This window comes from Stenella coeruleoalba (genome assembly GCF_951394435.1).
Source record: "Stenella coeruleoalba genome assembly, chromosome: 2".
In the NCBI taxonomy this organism is placed as follows: domain Eukaryota; kingdom Metazoa; phylum Chordata; class Mammalia; order Artiodactyla; family Delphinidae; genus Stenella; species Stenella coeruleoalba.
In genome coordinates this window covers 132840380-132861073 of record NC_137147.1, presented here as the reverse complement: position 1 = coordinate 132861073, position 20694 = coordinate 132840380, and the positions used below count along the sequence as shown (strand labels likewise).

Genomic DNA, 20694 nt, shown 5'->3' with positions numbered 1-20694 from the left:
GTGTTTTGACCTGTCCAAGGGGAGGTCCTTGGGGAGAGAAGAGAGACATGGTTCTGTCTCCAGGACACTGACACCAGAGCTGGCTCTGGTGTGGTGTTCCCACAACCAGATGGTAAAATGGGTGGTACGGAAGCTGAAAGAGCAGAGCACTAAGAACGTATGGCCTTGAGAGTCCACGTATGGAGCACCTTTCTAGGGGTGTGGCATCAATATACCTGGCAGGGAGGAAGAGCATCAGTGCTAGGTTGTACCAGGCCATGTTCAACAGTGACACCTTGTGGCAGTGAGAAGCAATGGCAGCATCAGATGGACTGAAAGCAGCTGAGGGATTCAGAGGACCAGAGGCCTCTCTCCCCTGGGGTGTGGAAGCAGATGGCTCCCCCAAATTTGGACTAAGACCTCATGTTCTCAAACTCTTCATGGTTAGGGGGAAGCCTCAAGAGAGAGCCAGAAGACTCTTTGCCAATAAAGCTTGTGGTGACTTGAAGGATGAAACGGAAAACTGAGGAAGCTGTGGCAGTATTGGTCGTTCCATCGACAGACCGTGGTGAATCAGGGTGATTGGTGCTACGCCAGAGGAGCGCACGGGGGTGCTGGGACCCAGGAGAGGGGACCCAGTCCAGGTGAGGAAGGGATGCCCATGCTGAGACTTCAAGGAGAGGCTGGAGTTAGGCAGGTGCAGGGAACGAGCGAGGCTTGCACGAGGCAGAGGGAGTGTAGTGAGCAAAAGCGAGAGACCACAAGGCAGCAGGGAGCTGAAAGCAGCCAGGGTGGTCAGGACACAAAGGACCGGCCAGGGGTCGTGGTGAGAAGTGTGGCTAGAGGGCAGGAGGGCAGAGCTGGTTCACGAGGAAGTCACACCTTCTGGGATGTTTCTGTCCATCTCACAGTGGGGAACTTGAGACCTCAAGGCAAAAGTGACTTCCACAAGGTCACACAGCCGGTTGGGGGCCACTCAAAGCTAGAGAAGGAATCCAGCAGGGAGATGTCACTGACCTGCAGGCGTCCAGAGTGGAGCTGCAGGAGGAGGTAGTCAGACGGGCCTGCCGCCAGGAGAAGCAGGGCTTCGGGCTGGGACGTAGAAAACTCCAGCTGTAGGTCTATGTCAGTCAGAGACATGGCCACAGGAACCTCCAGGTGGTTCTCTCCGAAGAAGGAGGCTGTGTGACAGAGAGAGCTGTGGTGAAGCTTAGCCCCTTGCCTGGAGGAGAGGTGCTGCAGGGTGGACGGGTGGGCTGCAGGGAGGGCATTGCATGCTGGTACACCCTCACGGTTCTTCTATGTGGCGCTCTCCCGTGACCTCAGCTGGTCCCAGCACCTGCTTGGTCCTGGCACCAGAAGGCACGGCCTCACCTTGTGTCCAGCCCAGACCCTGGCTCTGAAGGAGGCCAGACCCAGCATTTCAAGCATCTCAGGTCTCTTCCTCGGAGGTTTCTGGGGCCAGAGGCCTCTGGCAGCTCTGGCTCTCTTCCCCTGGGCCCCAGAGGAATCTCCATCCTGGGTCTGGCTCAAAGGGAAATGGTCACTGGCCTGATCACCTGGCTCGATGGTCAAAACCCCCAGGAATGAAGCTCTAGGAGAACCACCTCTACCCAAATTGATCTCTGCTCAAATTCCTTCTAAGCGCCCGTATGGTTTAGCCCCTGGGTTGGCTGGGACCACAGCTGGGCTCTGGTGGTGGTAAGTCAGGCAACCCACCCATCCCTGCATCTCTCTTGGGCCATGCTCCCAGCCGTCTTTGGGGGTCAGGGGGGGCAGCTTGTTGGCCTGAGTCCATCAAAGAGCAAAGGCTCTGAGGCTAGACGGAGACCACGTGAAGTGCCGGACCCAAAATGGGCCAAACTTCCTCCATCACCCTGTATCGCTTCCTGCTGCTTAGCTATTAAAGGTCCCCGGTGAGCGGTCAGATCCGGCCCCTTTATTTCCACCATGGCCAGGAAGCCAGGGATGACAAGAGCTGAGTTCTTCAAGCCTCGGTCTGAGGCTGAAGACAAGGCCTGGGAGGGGATGATGGCCTGATGGGCAGGCCAGAGGGCCTCCCAAGACAGGAGGTCATATTTGGGGTTTCCCAGGGTCAGGGGTCCCTGGGTAGGGACACCTCCTCTTTTTAAGTTGTCACCCCCTCCAGGCAGTTTCCCCAAATTAGCCTCCCTTGGCCTCTAACCTGATGCCACAATTTCTGGTCCATTCCTTTTGTGGAGTTTAGTGCCAAATATAATGTTGACTCTCCCCACTTGACACCCAGGGCTGGGGAGATGGGAATGGGTTACAGAGATGATTCACCCCCCCTTGGGCTTCTCTTAAATCCGGTGAGAGTGAGTAAAGGCTGATGGCCTTGATAGGAATGATCTGGCACCAGCCATACACATGCTGGTCCCCGGGCAGCCTGAGCCAGCTGACATGCACCTGAAGAAGTAGCATCAACCACTGGAGGAGTCCCAGACGTGTATGTCCTAAGGGCAGCCAACACAGCCTGGAGGGTTGGAGGGATGCCCAAGAAGGATGACGCTCTTCCCCCCGGGGTTGAGCTGAAAGCCCTTCTCCTTATCCCCTTTGGCCAGCACTTGCTGGCAACACCACAGCCTTGTCTGCGAAGCTAAAGGAATCAAAGGAGAACTGCAAAACCATCCAGGCGGACACAGCCCAGCAGGCCCAGGACACCTCGGTGCCCGTGAGGGACAGACCAGGGAACTGGCAGCTGGCAGGCACCTACGGGGGTGCCTTATCTGCAAGATCATCGATTCTTAAGGACAAAACGCAGCACGCTAAGCTGAGGGCAGCCGCAGCCGAAGAGTGGGGGCAGGTGGCCCCAGAGGGTGGGGCCACCACGGTGGCACATAGGAACTCAGGACGGCTGGCAAGAGCTGATTGTTACATTTTCAGGAATTTTGCAAGCCAGGTGACGTTGCCCAGTGAGAATATTTATACCACGGGAAGAGGCAAACACTGCAAATCAGGGCTACCTGTCTCCAGGAGAGTCTGTTGCTAAACATTTACCTGCCTGCCACGCAGGAGTTGGGGGCCCACTGCTTCCCCTGTGTGGGAGTGAGCACAAGCCCTCACCCATACTCCCTTTCGCTAAAGGTGGATGTCAACCTGTCAGGGCACAGTCAAGCAGAGGAGCAGGCAGGAACTTAAGTAGCTGGCTGTCTCTAACTCCTGAACCACCTGCCTCCAGCACCCTCCCAGCAGGGGAGAGTAGCAGCTTGTTAGGCCTGGTTCTCCAGGCCAGAGTGGGAGGGTGACAGGAAGCAGAGGTTCTTTCCAGAGAGCTGGGGGCTGAATGGGCCCATTGAGGGGCTGAGCCCTGCTGTTTCCTGCAGGGCCAGGCGGGAAAGGGCTCACACAAGCTGCCTTGTGCTGCTGGGAGCGCACAGGCCGGGCAGCCCCCTCGCCCCAACGGAGGCCTCTGAGGCCTTGCTGGCCAGGATTTTGGAAACTCTGACAGTGCCACTCCCCCCACCTCCTGGTCTCCTTCTGCTGCCTCTCTTACTGTCTCTGATGGGCTGCAGTTGTAAGAACCCAGAGTCCCTTTTCTGGGCTGGGGGCAGGGGGACAGTTGGAGAGGGACTTCGAATGGAGAGGGGATGCAGGATAAAGAAGTCATGAGCTTGGAGTCAATCCTGGAGGGCTTCCTGGGGGAGGTGAGGGTTGTGTAGAGGAGCAGAGAGGGAGGGAAATGGGCAGTCTAAGAGGGAAGCAAGGACAAGAGACTGGCAGGGATATACAGGTTCTGGAAATGTTGAAGACCGAGGAGTAGAGAGAAAAGAAGCATGGGCCACACCAGGCTCAGCAGCCTGAGAGGGCTGCCAGGGCAGTGGGGGGAGGAGAGGAGGCATCATTACTGCCTGGAGAACTGTCCTTGACTCTCCTGGGCCAAGAAGACCCATGATTCATCAAAACACCAGTTCAGGCCTGCAGCAGTTATGCGTGCTGCCCTCTGGGCCAGAAGAAGGGGCCCAACTCAGGCCTCAGTGTCACCATTCCGTAAAATGGGCACTCCTTCCCACTCTTTCCTTCTCCTGTCTGTGGGGATTAGTCCTGGAGGTCCCTTTCTGGTCTGGGTCTGCTCTCAAACGTGACTGTGCGGAGGGTTAATGGTGTGGACTGCTTGGGTGGCTCCAGGCCTTTGGCATGGGGGGGGGCAGGATGCCCCAAAGGGTCTGGGGGACAAGTAGGAGGGTCAGGACGAGTGCCACAGATATGGGTTTCTCTGCCTGGAAGAGGATACACAGCTGAATGTCCAGGGGGGTGTAGATGTGTACTTGCATGTGTGTGCAAGTGTGTGGGTGGCTGCTGGGAGTGTATTTTGGGTTTGCATAAGGCTGTGTGCTTGTGCATGTGTATGCGTGTGGGCTGGGAGCTGCCAGGACAGAGCAGTGATTGTGCCCAGGCCTGTCCTGCCCCTCGGTGCCCGCCCGCCATGACTTTGGCTGTGCCTGGCTCCATGAAAGGGGCAGTGTGTTCCTGGAGGGTTGCAGCCCCTCCCACCCGGCACCCATCCACCCGAGAGGTTTGCTGAAGGTGGAGAATCCCACAGCTTCCCACCCTTCCTGCTCACGAACAGGGCGCTGCTGTCTGGGCCCAGGGTGGGCGCTCCATCCCTCTTCCTGAGAGGAGGGCTGGGGGCACAGAAAGAGTCTGTATCCGTCCCCACTGTGGCCCTTTCTCACACAGGGGGATGAAGCCTAGGCCAAGGTCCCCCAACAAGCCACCCTCTGGCACAGCATGGGTTATGCTGGCATCTCCTGGCTCCCTGGGCCACTCCTAGGATGATTATGAATGGGGACCTGGCCCCTGTCCCTGGGGGACCCCAAACATGAGGCTTACTTCCATCATGGCGCTCAACCCTCTGCCTATCAGCGGGGTTTTGGCCTCTCAGTCTCTCTCAGGCTCCCCACTGCCTCCCAGGCTGGCCAGGGGCAGGGTCTCAAGCATGAGTGCCTTTCCAGTCTTGGGGCTGCTGCAGACCCTGCTCCTTCTGGGTCCTCAGAACCCCTGGGGCTGGCCAGTCTGTCCCACATCTCCCTTGTCTCTGCCTCTGCTTTTCCTCTTCTCTCCCTCTCTTGGTCTTTGGCCCCCCTCTTCCCTCTGTCCCATCCCGGCTGTAACTGGGAGTACCGCCCTTGCCCCAGAACAGTCCAGAGAGCCAGATGTGCCTCCCCAGCCCCGGGACCCTCGCTCCTTGGTGATGGGTTCCACAACATCAGATTCTCTGTGGCCCTTGTCTGCAGTAGGGTACTTGGCTTCCACTTACCAGACAGACAAACTGAGGCTCCAGGGGAGAAGCAATCTGACAGAGAGAAGCAGAAAGCCTGCAGCTCCTGGCCTTGCCACCTGTTGGCACCCCACCCCAGGCAGTCAATCTCTGTGCGCTCCCTCCCACCACATTCCTGGTTGCCTGGGAGCAGCCAGGCGGCCCCAGAGCCGGCATGCGTCACGGGCAGCGGCAGCATTCCTGGGTGTCTGCTGCTGCCTGACTTTATAAGGGAGAAAGTTTGGGAGCCCAGAGCTGCCGGCAGGATGGCCGGTGGAAAGTGCCCGGCCCCACAGTCAAGGGTGGGTGGTGGGAGACCTGGACGTGAGGATGTGGGGAAGGTACATCCAGTGGTACCAAGGCGGAGCAGGAGGTGAGAGACGGATGGGGAGAGACTTGGGAACCATTATTCATTCATTCATTCATTCATTCACGCACAAATATAATAATGTAGCGACGGGGATGGAAGAGGAGAACTAACCTGGGAGATACAGAAAGCCTGAGAAAGGCAGTAAAAGTGAGAATGAGACATAAAGACCCCCTCCTCCACAAAGACTGAACTCAGGGATCCAGACGGAGGCCTGAGGAAGGAGATGGGGGAGGAAAAACCAAGAGAGACAGAAAAGGCAGGATGTTGGCAGTGAGCCTGCTGCTGTGCACAGGATCCAGGAGAGTGAGGAGGGGGCACCCCACCAGCCAGCTGCGGAGGGAGGGGCGAAGCTGGGCTCTTCCACCATAGCCTCTTGGGGTTTGGCACCAGGGGTGACAGATGCTGGTTCCAGATCCCGGCCCTGGGTAGGCAGTGGTGAGGCTGGGAGAGTCCCCCTGAGGGAGTCTGACGGGGAGCTGCGCGGTGGGATGTTCCGGGAGGGCCAAGGCAGGGATGAAGGGCTCTCTGTCTCCCCTCGTGTGTGTGTGTTTGTGTGTGTGTGTGTGTGTGTGTGTGTGTGTGGAGTGGCCCACCTGCGGGCTGAATGCCGGCCCTGTGTGAGAGCAGGGATGGGCCCGGGGCTCTGCTCCCATCACCCAGGCCCTCTGGACCTCAGGCCTGATCCCCTCCTCTCACGCCTCCAAGGGACTTGCTTTTTCTTTACCAGCACTCTGCCGCCAAACCAGGGGACCCCTGAGGAGGATGGGGTGCAAAGTTCCCTCTGATTTAGAACCAGAGCTTCAGCTCCCAGGACTGCCTGGGGGAGGTGAGGCTGACTGCTCCTGCCCATTTCAGGGCTGGGAAAGCAAATACTCTGAGATGAGGACTCAGCCCCACAGAGCACTGCAGACTCCTGAACGGACACAGTGGGCTGCGTGTGGGCCTGAGTGTGAATGAGTGCAGGGCAGCGCCACGCGTCACAGCGGGTCGAGGTGAGCGTGGGCAGGTGAGGATCTGGTGCGGTGGGCCCAGTCTGGCTCTGGGTACTGGACCATGACTCCCTGGCCATACCTGCCTCCCTGGGCTCTGGGGCAAGGGAGAAGCGGTCACGGCATCTATTCAGGTGTCTGCCCCTCCCTCAGCATGTTCCATAGTCCCCCCCAAGGCTCAGCCCTCCCAAACTGAGCTATGACCTTCCACCAAGCCTGTTACCACTGAAGGTAACGGGCGAAAGTGACGGGGATGACTTCAGGTCAGACCAAAGGGGCAACATAACCTGCCCTTGGTGGTGACACAGGGGTCATAGAGCCAAGGCTAGGTGGCTCACTACCTGCCAGGGCTGGTTGCCTGCGAGAGGCTCACACACCTGCAGACCCACTGTGCTCACCGCGCTGGCTCTCCTACCCACTGATTCCAGACCGGGGAATAACCCAGAGGCCTACCGACCGCCTGCTCCTCTCCTGCCCTGTGAGCCACAGCCATAGGAACAACGGTAGGTTAGTTCAAAATCACATGGGACTTAAAGAAGCAGCCTTCCTCTTGGGAGACAAAAGCTGTCTCAGCAGAGAGCAGGAACGCCAGGCCCTGTCTGACCACCTCCCCGTCTCAACACTACGAAGATCTCGCTGGGGTCAAGGTGGCCCCATCCCTCCTCGCTCCAAGAACTCTTGAGCCCTGAGACTCACTCTCGGGGTACTTGACGTCTTTGGTTGCCTTTCTGGTTCCTTGCAAGGCCAAGGAGGCCAGGGCAGGACAACAGTTTCCTTAGCTATTGGCTGAGCCCTGACTCTGGTCACTGATCTCAGCTACTGGTCCTCTAACCAGGCACCCGGAGGCCACCCATGCTGAGTGGCATACACTGGGGAACACTTCCAATTCAGGGATCCCCTCTGGAAGGTGAGTACCCCTGGAGAGGAAGCAGGGAACGGGTTGGGGTGGGAGGTGCTGAGCTTGGTCCACAGACGTCAACAGGGGCAGGGTTGGTGTCCTGGGATCCCAGCCACATGTTCCAACCCCGGGGCCACGTGGGGCACAGAGGAAGTGGGAGGGAAAATGAGAGGTTTTGCTGGAAGAAGCAGCCCAGAGTCCACCCAGGCTGGAGGGCAGGGGCGTGGAGGAAGCGGGGCCCTCAGTGGAGTCTTTGTGGAGGCCCTGCTGCTCCCCAGGGTGGGGCTGCTGTGGCATGGAGCAATTCCGAGCGGCCTTTCCTTGCCTTATAATTTTCCTTCTTATAGGGCAGCTGAGTGGATGTCTATGCCCTTTTCCACATCCCGTTCCTTCTGGCTTTCTTGGCCCCAGAAGCAAGGTGGGATCCTCATCTCAGTGGGCCCAGGCTGAGGTAGGGGTCCCGGCAGGGAAGAAACAGAGCGAAGGACCCTCGCCTGGCATGGGTCTGCAGTCCCCCACTGCAACAGGGTCCTTGTGAAGCTGCTCCCATTTTACGGGTGAGGAAACTGAGGGGCCAAGACAGCAGTTATCTGTTTGCTGAGCAGCTGCAAGGCTGGGACTCGAGCCCCTGTGGGTGTAGCTCCAGAGCTGAGTGCTGTGGGTTCAGGGAGGGGGGTGTGCACACAGAAGGCGGGAGGGGGGTGTGCACACAGAAGGCGGGAGGGGGGTGTGCACACAGAAGGTGGGAGGGGGGTGTGCACACAGAAGGCGGGAGGGGGGTGTGCACACAGAAGGCGGGAGGGGGGTGTGCACACAGAAGGCGGGAGGGGGGTGTGCATACAGAAGGCGGGAGGGTGGGGGTGGGTTTTGTTGCTGCCTGTGAATCGGAAGTGGAGCATCTGTGGCTGGCCCCAGTGGGAGGAGGGTGTGAGAGCTGGCCTCCTGCCTGGGAAGACACGCTTTTTCCCCTTCCTTTCCGGTCCTCGGACAGGGTCGGGGTTGGAGGTGGCGGGGAGTGAGGAAGGGAGGGGAAAGCATCTGCTTTCGATGGGTGGTTTGGCAGCTGGCCTTTCCCAGTGTGGCTGGATGGGGTCTGGTCTGGGGCCACCGGATCAGGGAGGGACCTTCTTCAAGGCTGGCTGCAGATGGCGCATTCCAGAAACCTCTGATAGTGCTACCCATGCCCATGGGGGTCTTGGAGGTGAGAGATGAGGGTGGAGAGGCAGGGGGTGTGGGCTCTGCCCAGGGTGAGAAGCCTGCTCTCTGATGGGCCAGCCCCTCTCTTGGGCAGAAGCCAGAGGTGGGACGCCTGTTGCTCATCTCCAAGTCTCCCCATCGCTCTGGGATGAGAAACCGCTAAGGGCAGGGCTGCTGGGGAGGTGTCTCAGGGCTTCCCCCAGCCTGGCAGGCTGGCCTTGGAGACAGTGAGTGTGTGAGCTGGGATGGGGGACAGTGGAAGCAATGACTGTGGGTTTGGACAGAAGCCTGGACGAATTTGGCACAGATCGTGCTCAACGGGCTGTGTGCCTTGGCGAAGCCACAGCCATCTGTGCCTCAGTTCCCCCATCTGAAATATAGGAAAGAGGGGTGGGATGACCCCACAGACAGAAGTCCCACATCCAGGAGACTGGGGGTAGCAGAGGCTTGGGTCAGGGATCAGCCCCTCAACACACACACACACACACACACACACACACACACACACACACACACACACACACACACACACACACACACACACACACACACACACACACCTGGCCCCTGGCCAGCCCAGCCCAGCAGGAAGGGGCTGGTGGGGAGGTGTGATCACTACAGTGGGTACAGCACAGCCACCTCTGGCCTGAGAGGCCACAGGCCTGGCTAGACTGGAGGCTCTTGAGGACAGGACCCAGGGCCTGTATCTCCGGGCCAGCGCATCTGCCATCCAGGAGGCCCATACACAGGTACCAACAGATGAAACATGAGCACCTAAGGGAAAGCAAGGATCAAATGGTGGTGACATTTGCCCCATAGGAGGGATTTCCTAACAGCATTGCTGTCTCACAGCAGCCAAGCAGAGGAGCAAGTTCCTGGCACTGGTGCTGTGCCTGGCCTAGGAGGGTGGACCAGGACACCACAGTGTCCTTGCTGTTGGCCTCTGTGCTAACCAGCTTCTGCCAGAGATCCCCAGACCCCCCGGCCCCTGCTCCACTGCTGGGCAGGCCTGACTCCTCTTGGAATAGTTCCTTGCCTAGTAACCCCATCTGACAACTCCGCAGACCCCTTCAGTCCGTCAGCACTCACTGAGCTGTGCCCCACCTCTGCCACCCTCTCTCCAGCCGACCTCTTCTCCCCTGACCTCAGGCACTGCCTCTTTGCTGTCGTACCCATATCTCTGTCTCAAGCACCAAGTCTCCAGGGCTCTGGGCCTGCTGGTCAATGCCCCCTAGACGTCTACACCAGGAACATCTATAGGAACCCCCAAACCCAAGCCCACCCGCTCAAGCCAGACTCAGTATCATCTCTCCTCCAACCTGCTCACCACCCAGTGAAGGCCCCACACGCACCCACCGCTGGGCAGAAACCTGAGAGTTGCTCTGACCCTCTCCCTCTTCCTGACCATGAATGAACGTTCCCTCCATTCAGCTCCATTACTTGTCCTTCAAGTCTGTCTCCCCCTCTTGCTTCTCTGTGCCATCCCACAGGACACATGGTCACCATCCCTTGCTGCCTCCCTTTGCTAGGTGCGGTCACAGTTAACCTAAACTGAGGTGCTCCATCCTCCTCCCTTGCCTGGATGCCTTCGATGGCTCCCCAGTGCCCCACCATCAAGCCCCTGCCCTCTGGTGTGGCACTGAAGGTGCTGGGTGACCTTGCCCCTGCCCCGCCAGGCTTTCCTGTTCACTCCTTTGAACACCCCACATGCCAGCCTCACCAGACCCTGGGCACCTAACAGGTCCCCATTCTGGCCTTCGCTCAGGCTGGGCCTTCTGCCCAGCAAGCTCCTCTTTCCTTTTTGCCTGTGAAATGCCCTCATGCCCCTTCAGGGAAGAAGTCCTCCCCCACCCTTCCCCATAGCTCCTTCTCCGCATTTGGGGTGCAAAGAGACTCAACCGTGGCTTGGGGAGTTGTGTGACTGTCACCTCTCTCTGTTAACACTGTGAGCCTCAAAGGGACAAGACTGGTGACGGGAGATGGCAAGATAGGAGGGAGGGGCCCAACGGGGCAGGAGGGGTGCCACATTCCCTGGCTGACCCAGCAGCGAGGGGCTGCACCTGGGAGCTTGCCCCAGCTCTGCCCCCCACTTGTCTTACCTCCAAGCTTCTTTCAGTCCTCCTCTGCCCTGCAGGGCCCCGGTGCCTGCAGCCGGGGGTGGGGTGAGGCTGGACACAATGGCTGGGGCGGAGTGGGGCACTGCCCCAGCCAGGGAGAGCTTTTCTGGGCCTGTGGTGACAGTCTGGTGCTTGTTTTTAAAGAAAATAGAATCAGAACACCTATTTATAGCTGGAGGCCACAGCCACAGACAGGAGACGGATGGGGTCTGAGGCTGCGCAGCTCCCGCTCAGGCAGGCGCTGGGGGTGGGGCCGTTCCCAGGCCCCCTGCCCCCCTTTCTCAGCCCCCAAGGCAGTGCCTGTGGGATCCTGACATTCCCTGGGACAGGATGTAGCCTGCTCTTTGGGGCAGGGGAAGGAGGGGACTTGGGTGAGGAGGATGGAAATTTTCTCTCAGAATCGGTCCCTGGGGCCCAGAGTCCTTTGTGGGAATGGGTGGAGGTGAGGGTGTGTTACATGTCTGCAAGGCCCAGGAGGCAGAGAAGGACCTCTGGGGGTGCGGGTGCCGCCTGCCAGCGCACTGGGTAAAGGAAAGAGAACAGGGCAGCCAGAGAGAGAGACGCAGGGATGGGGAGAGAGAGATGGAGAGACAGCCTTGGTGAGGACACAGAGACAGGCAGGGGTCCGGGGAGAGAGATCTGCAGCCCAGCGGACGCCCTGAATAGAGGGGAGATAGAGGAAGCAAGGGGAGATCTGAAGTGGGGGGTTCCGTCCCACAGAAAGTCTTCACAGTGCTCTGGGCAGACTGGTCAGTTGGATCCAGGTGAGAAAGGGCAAGAATTAGGCATCGCTGTGGCCTGTACCCAAGAAGGCCAGGCCTTGCATCCTCCTCCCACCCCCAGGACCTGGAGACCCTCTGTTCCCGGCAATCTAATGCTGGGAGGCCCAGGTCCGTTTGGAGGCAAAGCAAAGCTGTGGGGGCAGAGCTGATGCACACGGGCTTTGTCACCAAGATCGTGGAAGGACTGTCCTGGACAGAGCGGGCAGGGCAGTTCCAGGACTGCTGGGGACAGGTCTGGGCTCTGACTTGCTAGGAGATGAATTCCCCGGGCCTGGAGGAGTTACAGGCTGAGGCTATGGCCTGGGCTCACACCTGCTGCCAGCCTCTATTCAGACCCCTCCCCTCCCTTGGTTGTGCCGTTGGGGGCTGTGGGATGGCTACAGCCTGGGGCGTGTGTCATGCAGCTACAGCCACAGCGGGTGACTCAGACAGTTAAAAAAAGGAGCAGCTTTGAGCAGTGACTCAACTGGCTCTGGAGGGGCTGGGTGGGTCTGGCTGGTACAAGATGGGGTGACTGGGTTTATTTTTGGTAGGGTGGGGCTGGGGCCGGGGGTGGGGGTGGAAGAGGGGAACTGGGGGTGGAGAGGAGCCGCTGCTCTCATCCCAGGAGAGCCCCAGGGCTCCGTGCCAACTTAGGAAAACGGTTTCTTGATGCCAGAGAGCTCTGGCAGGCTGGGCCGCCTCTCAGCCCTGTTCTGAGCCTAGCCTGCCTTGCTGTGTGGACCCAGATACGCAGCCGGCTCTCTCTGGATAGAAGCAGAGATCTTTGTCCTTTTCCCAAGAGGCTTGAGCTCAGCATTTTAGAGCTGACCTTGGAGAATGAAGATCCTACCCAGAGGCCCAGAGACGGACAGAGGTCGGCTCAAGGCCACACAGCAGGGCCAGGTATCCCAAGGGCTGCCATTACACATTTGGCTCATGTCCCTACAATATCTCTTCTATCCCGGGGCTGTCAACAGTTGGAAGGATGGGCTCCCATTTGAGTACCTGCCCCTGGCGAGGCTCAGCTGGGCTCCAGATGAGTGTCCGGAAGCACATGGGCACCAGATGTCCAGAGATAGAGCCTCAGCCGGGGGCAGGAGCCTGGATTCTATTGGCATACATCTGGGGAGCTGACCAGTCTTTGCCCAACAGTCTGTTCAGAAGGTTACCTCTCTGGGGGTGAAAGCCGAGGATGCCCCCACACTGGGATCTTGACTTGGGGGCCCAGGCTTTTTATCCAGTGTCCCTCCCGTTGGCACTCCCCAAGGCTGCTCACCCCACTCTGTAGCCATTTCCCGAGACTCACTTCCCCTCTCCTCCACCAACTCTGATCTTACGCATACATGGACTCAGGCGTCACCAATACCCCTGATGGGTCCAAGCAGCCCAGGAGAGACAGAATCCCTCAGTCCTTCATTCTGGATCCTGCTCCTCATGATGCAGCCACTACTGCTTAATGAGTGGTGGTAATAGCCCCAGGGAGCTTCATGGGAGCCGTCTCACATCACTGGGCCCTGGCCTCCAGCCCCTACCTCCAGAGGGGCCCCTGAAGGGTGGGCAGAGAGCAGGGAAAAGACAGGCTTCTAGGCTCCCCATCCTATAAAAGGTCCCGAGGCCTGCTCCTTCTCTCTGTCCCCACCCATCCGCTCTTGGGACAGGGTCTGAGTTTCATTTGGTCATTCGTTCAACAGATTGATTGTGCTATGTCCTGGCTCAACCATCTCCATCCAAGGGACCGTTAGGCTTTGGGGTGGGGCTGCAAGGGGCTGTCCTGCTTCTCCTCACACAGGAGAGGTGTGTGGACCTCAGCCCAGTGAGTCAGTCAGATGCAGGACCCATCCCCACCCCCCTTTCTGAAGGGTCCTGGGCTGGCAGGCAGAGGCTGGCTTGACAGGTCCCCTGGGAGCCTGCCTCCCCCTTTCCGTGTCACTTCATCCCACACAGACCCTCTCCAATCCCCTGCTTTGGAAACTTTCTCAAAGATTCCTAAGCAGGAACCACCCCCCACCCGTCCCCCGCCACCATTGCTGGGCCTGCCCCGCTCCAGAAGAAGATGGGAATAAGAGGATCACAGCAACCTCAGGACCAGGCATCTACTGAGCATTTACTCCAGGCAAAGGGCTTTAATCCCCAACACACATAGGAGGTAGGAATTATTTATCCCATTTCAGAGAGGAGAAAACTGAGGCTCAGAAAGGCCAGGTCACCGGTATCGAGGCTGGAATTAAATTCTAAGCTCTCTAACACCATGTTCTTTACCACCATGAGCCTGGCCTCCGGTCTCCCCCAGCCCTGTAGAGGTTCCAGGAGCTGAGGACTCAGAGGAGGGAGAGGTGGGGCCTGAGTCAGGACAGGGGCGGGAGGGAAGCTTACTCTCAGCTGCTCCAAGACGCCCAAAAAGGGTGATTCGTTCCTGCCCTCACCATGGTGAGAAGTGTGTGTGTGTGTGTGTGTGTGTGTGTGTGTGTGTGTGTGTGTGTGTGTGTGTGTGTGTGTGTGTGTGTGTGTGTCTGGGCTGGAGGCCTGCCTGGCTGGCCTCCAGCTGTAGGAGAGCTGGACTTGCCCCAGTCACTGCACACAAGGGAAGGGGCAGGGAGGGCTGGTGTCGTGGGAATCAGCATCCTGGGCCCTTTGATATTTATAGCTGAATGCGGGGGTGGGGGCTGCTCTTAGGTGGGAACGGAAGTTGGTCTCCTTTCCTCCACCCCCTCTCCATCTTCCCAGAGAGAAGGATGGCGCAGGCTAGAGGCCCCGGCCTGGTGGTGGAGCTGGGGGCTGTGTGTCCTGAGTTGGGGGCTTCCCCCAGGCTTCTGGCTCCGGGATGGACACTCTCTTTGCTAGGCCCTGAGCCAGGCTTCTGAGAACACTACGTGTGTGTGTGTGTTTGCAAGTGTGTGTCTGCACACCCATGTACGTAAACCTACTGGGTGTCACGCTGATGGAGGTCACAGAACAGGGGCAGGGGCCAGACGAAGGTAGGGGGAGAAAGGCCTGTAATCTCACAGAGATGGAGGGCAGGGCCCCAGAAGGGGGGCAGACCAGGCTGTAGGCCTGAATAATCAATGGTTGGAAAAGCCTCCCGGGGTGGTGATGCTGGAGCTGGACCTTGAAGGATGGAGAGAAGAAAAGAAGAGCCGTTGCAAGGAACAGCTTGGGCAAAGGTGGAAGGGTGCCAGGGGTTGTGGACTATTATCTGATGGTCTAGTTCATCAGCCAGCCTGTGGGACACAGCATCATCTTGAATGTGGAGGCTGATCTCCTGGGGGGAGAGAGGGCCCAGCCACAGCCATGGTGTCTCTGGGCCTGCAGGCAGGTGGCACCATGAGGCTGCTGTCTACCTGGATACTCAGGAGTGTCCCATTTGGTTCCGAGAGGGACAGGAATGGGATGCTGGGGCAGGAGAGGCCAGGTCCCCAGGGCTGGCTGGGAGGAAGCTGGGACTACATTCTGCTCCCTGCCTTCAAGTCCCCAGACTTTGCTCCACCTGGGGAAGGACACCTTCCAGGGGCCGTTGATATCAATCTTGATCCGTATTCTTTGAAAGCCAGGAAGTCCTTTCTTGTATGTGACCTGACTCTCCCCTGCTCTCAGTATGTCTTAACTCAAAGCAATTAATTGGTTTTCAAGCCTTTCTTTTAAGCCACAGAACACTTTATCAAAACTGTATCTTACGTCAAACACCGATCTGTAAACACATGTTCATGAGACTGCTGTGCATGGATCGGGGCGGTGCAAGCATCCCGTATTCCCAGATATGGGAATGTAAAACCCCGGAGCACCGTGGACACAGTTTGAAAACCCCTGGTTGGCTCAGTGATCTCTATGCCCCTTGTGGGCCCAGTCCTGGGTGCAGCAAGATAGTGGAGACCTCAGAGAAAAGTAGATGGGAGGTCTGCCCTCGGGGAGCTGCTGGTCCTGTGGGGAAGGCCACACCCAAACCAGGGTACAAGGACAAACAGCAGAGAGGTCTACCCCCTACCCTGCTAAGGATCTGCTGTGTGACTCTGAGAAAATAGCTGTCCCTCTCTGGGCCCTGGTTTCCCTATGAACCATGGGGGGCTGGCCTGGGCTGGGGAGTCTCTGCAGTGAGGTCCGGGAGGGGAGGCTGACTTACTGACCCACCATGACACTTAAACCGCAAGAGACACACACACTGAAACGGTTTAGCATGAGCAGTGGCGGGAGGCCTGGCTAATGCACGTCAGAGCTGGCGGGGCCGGCTCTTCTGCAGGCGGGGAGCGGCACGGGCGTGGGCAGGAGCTGGGGGGGAGGAAGGAATGGTCAACAGGAGAGGCACTGTCCAGAAGATGAGGGAGCCGTGCCACCAAGCCACCTTGACGGCAGCCCCAGAGCCACCACTCTACATCTGAGACAGATGGGGCTTCATTTGCCACCCCAGCTGTCGGTGGAGGAGTGGGGGGCTTCCTTGAAGAAGATCTGCTTATGCTGTGAGGAAGTGGGGAGGGTTTGGAAAGGTAGGGGTCACTTACTGGAGGGGTCTGCAGAGATGGGAACAGAGATCTGGGGTCCTCAGGGACCTGTCTCTCTCCTGAGGACCTGTCTCTCTCCTCTGCTGGGGGGCCTGAGTCCACTGGTCGGTGGCCGCCCACCTGGCCTGATCTGGGAAAGGCGGCTGTAGTTGGGGTGAGTGAGAACACCATGGCCTGTGTACCCCAAGAGGGACCTGAGGCCAGTCCTTCTCGTTCTCAGAGCCTCAGTTTCCTCATCTGTAAAATGGGGAATGTTTCTTGACTTATAGGGCTGCTGTGAAGCTGCAGGATAACATGGTTAGTGCCCCCCACGGGGTGTCTCGGGAGGTAGGAGCTCTGTTATAAGAGAGCTCCATCCTCTCCCCTGTTTGGAGTTACGGGCCCTCCTGAGAAGCAGAGAGCCAGGAGCCCCTACCCCAGGGAGAATCCAAGTACAAAACTGTTCACACAAATTCGGTTCATTCAAAAATTACTCATACACACTCAGTAATAATGGTAATACAATACTTCTGAAACACACCCTATGCATGCACCTGGAGGACGAGTCGTAACTCTGGAAGGCTCTACAGAACTGGACCCATGCTGGGTCAGGGGCATGTTGGAGGCAAGAGGGGAGCTGGATGGGGCCAGGAGCCGGCGGCAAGGCGGTAAAGGAGCGGAGGGACCTGGAAGGGAACAGGCTCAAGTCCCAGACCCAAAGGCCCCCTTGTTTATTTGCTCTTGGCACTGAATAGGAGCCCCAGCTGCAGCTCAGCAGCCCCTGCTCCCATCTTGTCCTCACCTCCTTCCCTGAAGGCCCCACCCAGCCCAGGTCTGCGAGCACCGCTGGTTGTGTGCACGGTTGCGCGGGCTCACATGTGTGTGCGCCAGCGAGTGTGTAGTCAGGGCTATTTCCAACTCCCCCTCCCCTGCCCGCCCCCTCCTTGGCAGCACGCCCAGTTCCTCACACTCCACTCCCCTCCGGCCCTTCATCAGCCGCCTGGCCCACCTGGCGCAACCCCCTCCTTGGGCCCCCCAGGCGGGCAGCACTGAAAGTCTCTTGTTGTCCTGGCTGGGCAGGCGGGTGGATGTTGGGAGCGGGGCTCAGTTATACTTGGTCTAGAACAGCTTTTTCAGAGTCCGGGGGGCGGGGGGTGGCGCTGGGCCTAGGGCCCTGGCCCCTGCCCTGCTCTAGAGGGCTGGGGCAGTGTACGTACACACACAGACACACAGACACACACAAGGCTGAGAGGCTGTCTCCAGCACCACTCGTTCCCCCAGACCATCCTTAGAGGCAACAGAATCTACCCTGGTTCAATTCCTTGCACCTGAGGCTCCCCCGTCCCCACCCCAGCCCTGCTCTATAAGACACCCCCATCAGTTCAGAGCCCTCACCCAGATTACGCAGGAACCCTCTCTGCCAGCTACTCCCACCTGAGTCCCATGTGAGCCCCTCACCCTCTGCCTTTCAAAGTCAGCTATGCCAGGCAGGGAGGAGGTGCGGGAGCCACCGGCACTGCGTGCTCTGTGCTCACTCTGGCCTCCCAGTTTTGCTTGTGCTGTACCCCCTGGCTGGAAGCACATCCGCTCAAACCCAGTCTCGGCTCAAACCCAATCTCCCCAATGCCTGTGGCTCTGCTGGGCCTCCCACAGGGCTTAGAAGCGGCTGGACATCACACTTAGCATCCACACTGGCACAGGGGTCAAGTCTAGCCGCCCACGCAGGCGGGGAGCTCCCACAAAGTGCGCCTAGGGGCTCTTGTTGGGCAGCTGGGCTTCTCTGTGGGTTACAGCAGTTTGCTTCCTCCCTGGGTCCTCAGTTTCCTCGTCTGTACAATTGGAAGGTTGGCCCAGATGGTCTCCAAAGGTGCTTGACTCTCAGGTCCCATGACCTGGATGCCCTGGAATGTTGATGAGTGCAGGGAAAGCATCCCAGTGTGCCTCACTCTGGTACCTGAGACTTGGGGGCCTTTGGGGCTATGGGTGTCCAGGAGGGGTGGGAGTGATACCTTCCTCGGTAGGGGCTGTCCCTATTGCAGAGACCAGGATGGGGGACAGAGGGGGACATGGCATGGAAACAGAGGTGGGCTCTTGGAGGGGAGCTCTGCCTGTGAGGGGGACAGGATACTAGCTCGCCCACCCCCTCACCACTTCCAAATCCCTCCTAAGGGCCGGGGTCAGCTTGATGTTATAAAACCCCACTGGCACCATGTTGCTCTCCTCTCTAGAAGCTTCGCCGGCTCCCCACTGCCAATAGGGTACAGCCATCTCAGGTTTCTGTGCCCCAGCCCAATGGCTCTTCCTGGCTTGTGCTCAAAATATATATACCTTCCAGCCAGGCTGCTGGAACTCCGTATCTCAACCTTCCTCTGCTCATCCGCCCTCGGAGCCTTTGCTCGTCGAGCCCTCGCCTGGAGTTCAGATCCCCTTCCCATCCTCCAAGGCTTGGCTCAAGGATCACCCTCTGCCCCGCCCCAGCTTGCCTCTGAATTTCTCTTCACCATTCTCCTCATCTGGATCTTTGCAGACACGATCGGAATGGCTGTTTGAGTTTTAATTTGCTTTTCTGCCTCCTGAATGAGTCCAAGTCCAGCCTATGCATTTCTGTGCACTCCTGACTGCCCAGCACAATGTCTGCACACTGTTGATGCTGAGAAGGTATTTGAGAGTGGCTCTCAGTTGAAGCCCAAGGAGGTGGGTACCGGAGTCCCTCCCTTGGCTGGAGGCTGGGCAAGCAGACCTCTCTAGTCAGCTCAGATGCCCCCTTCCTATCCCTCTAGAGGCCCAGCCCACAACCCAGGCCCTGAGACCTTGAAAGATGGGGTCCCTGGGGACAGGAACAGGGAGCCTGGGGATCCAGCTCTGACTCACCCCACTGGGGGGTCCTCTCCTGACTCATTTCCCTTTTGGGTGCCTCGTGATTACTGTCCATTCTAACTGGCTTCGCCATCTAATGGGGACAGGGGTGTGGCCTAGGTCCCTGGAAGGGAGACTCAGGCCCTTCTTCTGCTCAAAGTTGTTCTTGGGAATGGTCCCAAAAGATGTAGGCTGAAGCACTGATTCATACATACATGGGTAGTAATGACTGATGGGTCCTGAGGCCACAGTTCTTACGGCATAACTAGACCATGCCTTAACTAAGGGAAGAATGCCATAATGGTGGGACTTCTGGCATTGCAATAGAGACGGTTACATCCTAGCACCTCTCAGATGGCAGTCTCTGCTGGAAGCAAGCACCAATGCCTGGGACAGGGAGGTGTGGCAGGGGGGTGCCCAGAGCTGTCTGAGGGGCACAGGATATCTGAGGGGCACCAGCCCTGCCTCTAGGAGGCTGAAGAGTGGGTGGTCCTGTCTGTCACTAACTAGGCCTTCTCAGTGGGGAGAGAGGAGAGAGAAGACAGGAGGAGGAGGAGGAGGCCAGGAGGAAGGTGGTGGTGAAGAGGCCAAACAGAAAATGCACCCAGGAACAAGGGGAACAGGAGCAGAGCTGGGGCGCAGCTGGAGGAGGCCCCAGGAGGCTGGGGTGCTTGTGGGGCCCCACACAGGGTGGGGCAGGGTGGCTTCCTCCCCATTTCACGCCTTGCAGCACTCCCCCTTCCTTGCCTGGGTGTCTGAGGTGGGGGACTCGCTTCTCACTGTCACTACGTGTCCTTTGGGCACCAACTCAGTCATAGAAAGCCTGCTGGGCACAGGGAGCCCAGGCGGCACTGGGGTGTCTCCACTGGGTCTAGAGAACAATCCTGCACAGAGCCACACCCTAGGGAAGTGACCCTGGGGCCAACCTCAGATAACCAGAGCCCACATGACCCCCTAGATCGAGAGCCACGGCTGGGGGTCCTGCATCCCCTGGGGGTGGGGTGGTACTGCCAGAGACCCCAACCTGGGGTGGCAGAAGTGCAGTCCCCTCGTTTCCCAGTCTGGGGGCCCCCTCTGGGTCCTCCTGTCCCTTTCCTCTACCTAAGAAACCCTCCACAGCTCTTGCCAGTCTAGGTCGGCGTCTCAGGCCCCTCACTCACCTGTGGATGCTGGTCCCACCAACGTAGCGAAGGTCAGAGCCAGGGTCAGGGCGGGGGCTGAGAGCAGGAGCCGCGGGCCGGAGCGCATCGCGGCGGGCTGGGCAGCGGGACTGGCGAGGAGCGGAGTTCGGAGCCCGGAGCTTGGACGCCAGAGTCTCGAGTCGAGAGAACTGGCGCGGGCTGGGGCTCCGGGCGTCCCGCCGCCTACTTAACACGGGGGCGGGGCAGGCGCCGACCGGCGCGCGCGCTCCGGTTTCAGGCCGGGGCAGTCCTGTCTGCCCCCCACCCCTAGTCTTCTTAAAGGGCCCGTGCTGGACTGCTCCTCCCCGCCAGGGGTCAGGGGACCCTTATAGCTCGATCAGCCCCAGGCTCCACGTTAGAGATTTGGGACAAAATCCCAGAGGAGCCCAGACCTCCTGGGCTCTGGCGCAAGGGCTCCCGGAGAGCTCCGCCGGGAGGAGATGTGAGCTGAGCTAGTCCCGTCACTTCTCTGCCCTCTGCTCTCGCCTGGGTTGTGGCAGGGGCGTCCTCACGCCAGGCCTAGGAGGAAGGACAGATGCCCTCCACCCCACAGACAGCTTTTGGGCTGCTTTGCCTCTGAAGTCTCTTCAGGTCGC

At 58.8% G+C, this 20694-nt stretch overlaps 1 protein-coding gene across 3 annotated transcripts in view; it reads right to left on the bottom strand.

Moving 5' to 3' along the window:
* Positions 1 to 20317, bottom strand: part of CSPG4 (chondroitin sulfate proteoglycan 4) — a 35729-nt gene extending 15412 nt beyond the window's left edge. The window contains exons 1-2 of one of the 3 annotated variants that reach the window (XM_079910239.1): positions 20078 to 20317; positions 997 to 1160 (exon numbers count right to left, since the gene is read on the bottom strand). In XM_079910239.1, the coding sequence (XP_079766365.1) occupies positions 997 to 1160; positions 20078 to 20165 (252 nt within the window). In that variant the 5' untranslated portion in view covers positions 20166 to 20317. Of the gene's footprint in view, positions 1 to 996; positions 1161 to 5257; positions 5328 to 10810; positions 11390 to 20077 lie in introns of those variants that run through there. The other 2 variants (XM_079910240.1, XM_079910241.1) reach the window with 2 other exon arrangements.
* Between the last annotated feature and the right edge of the window lie 377 nt (positions 20318 to 20694).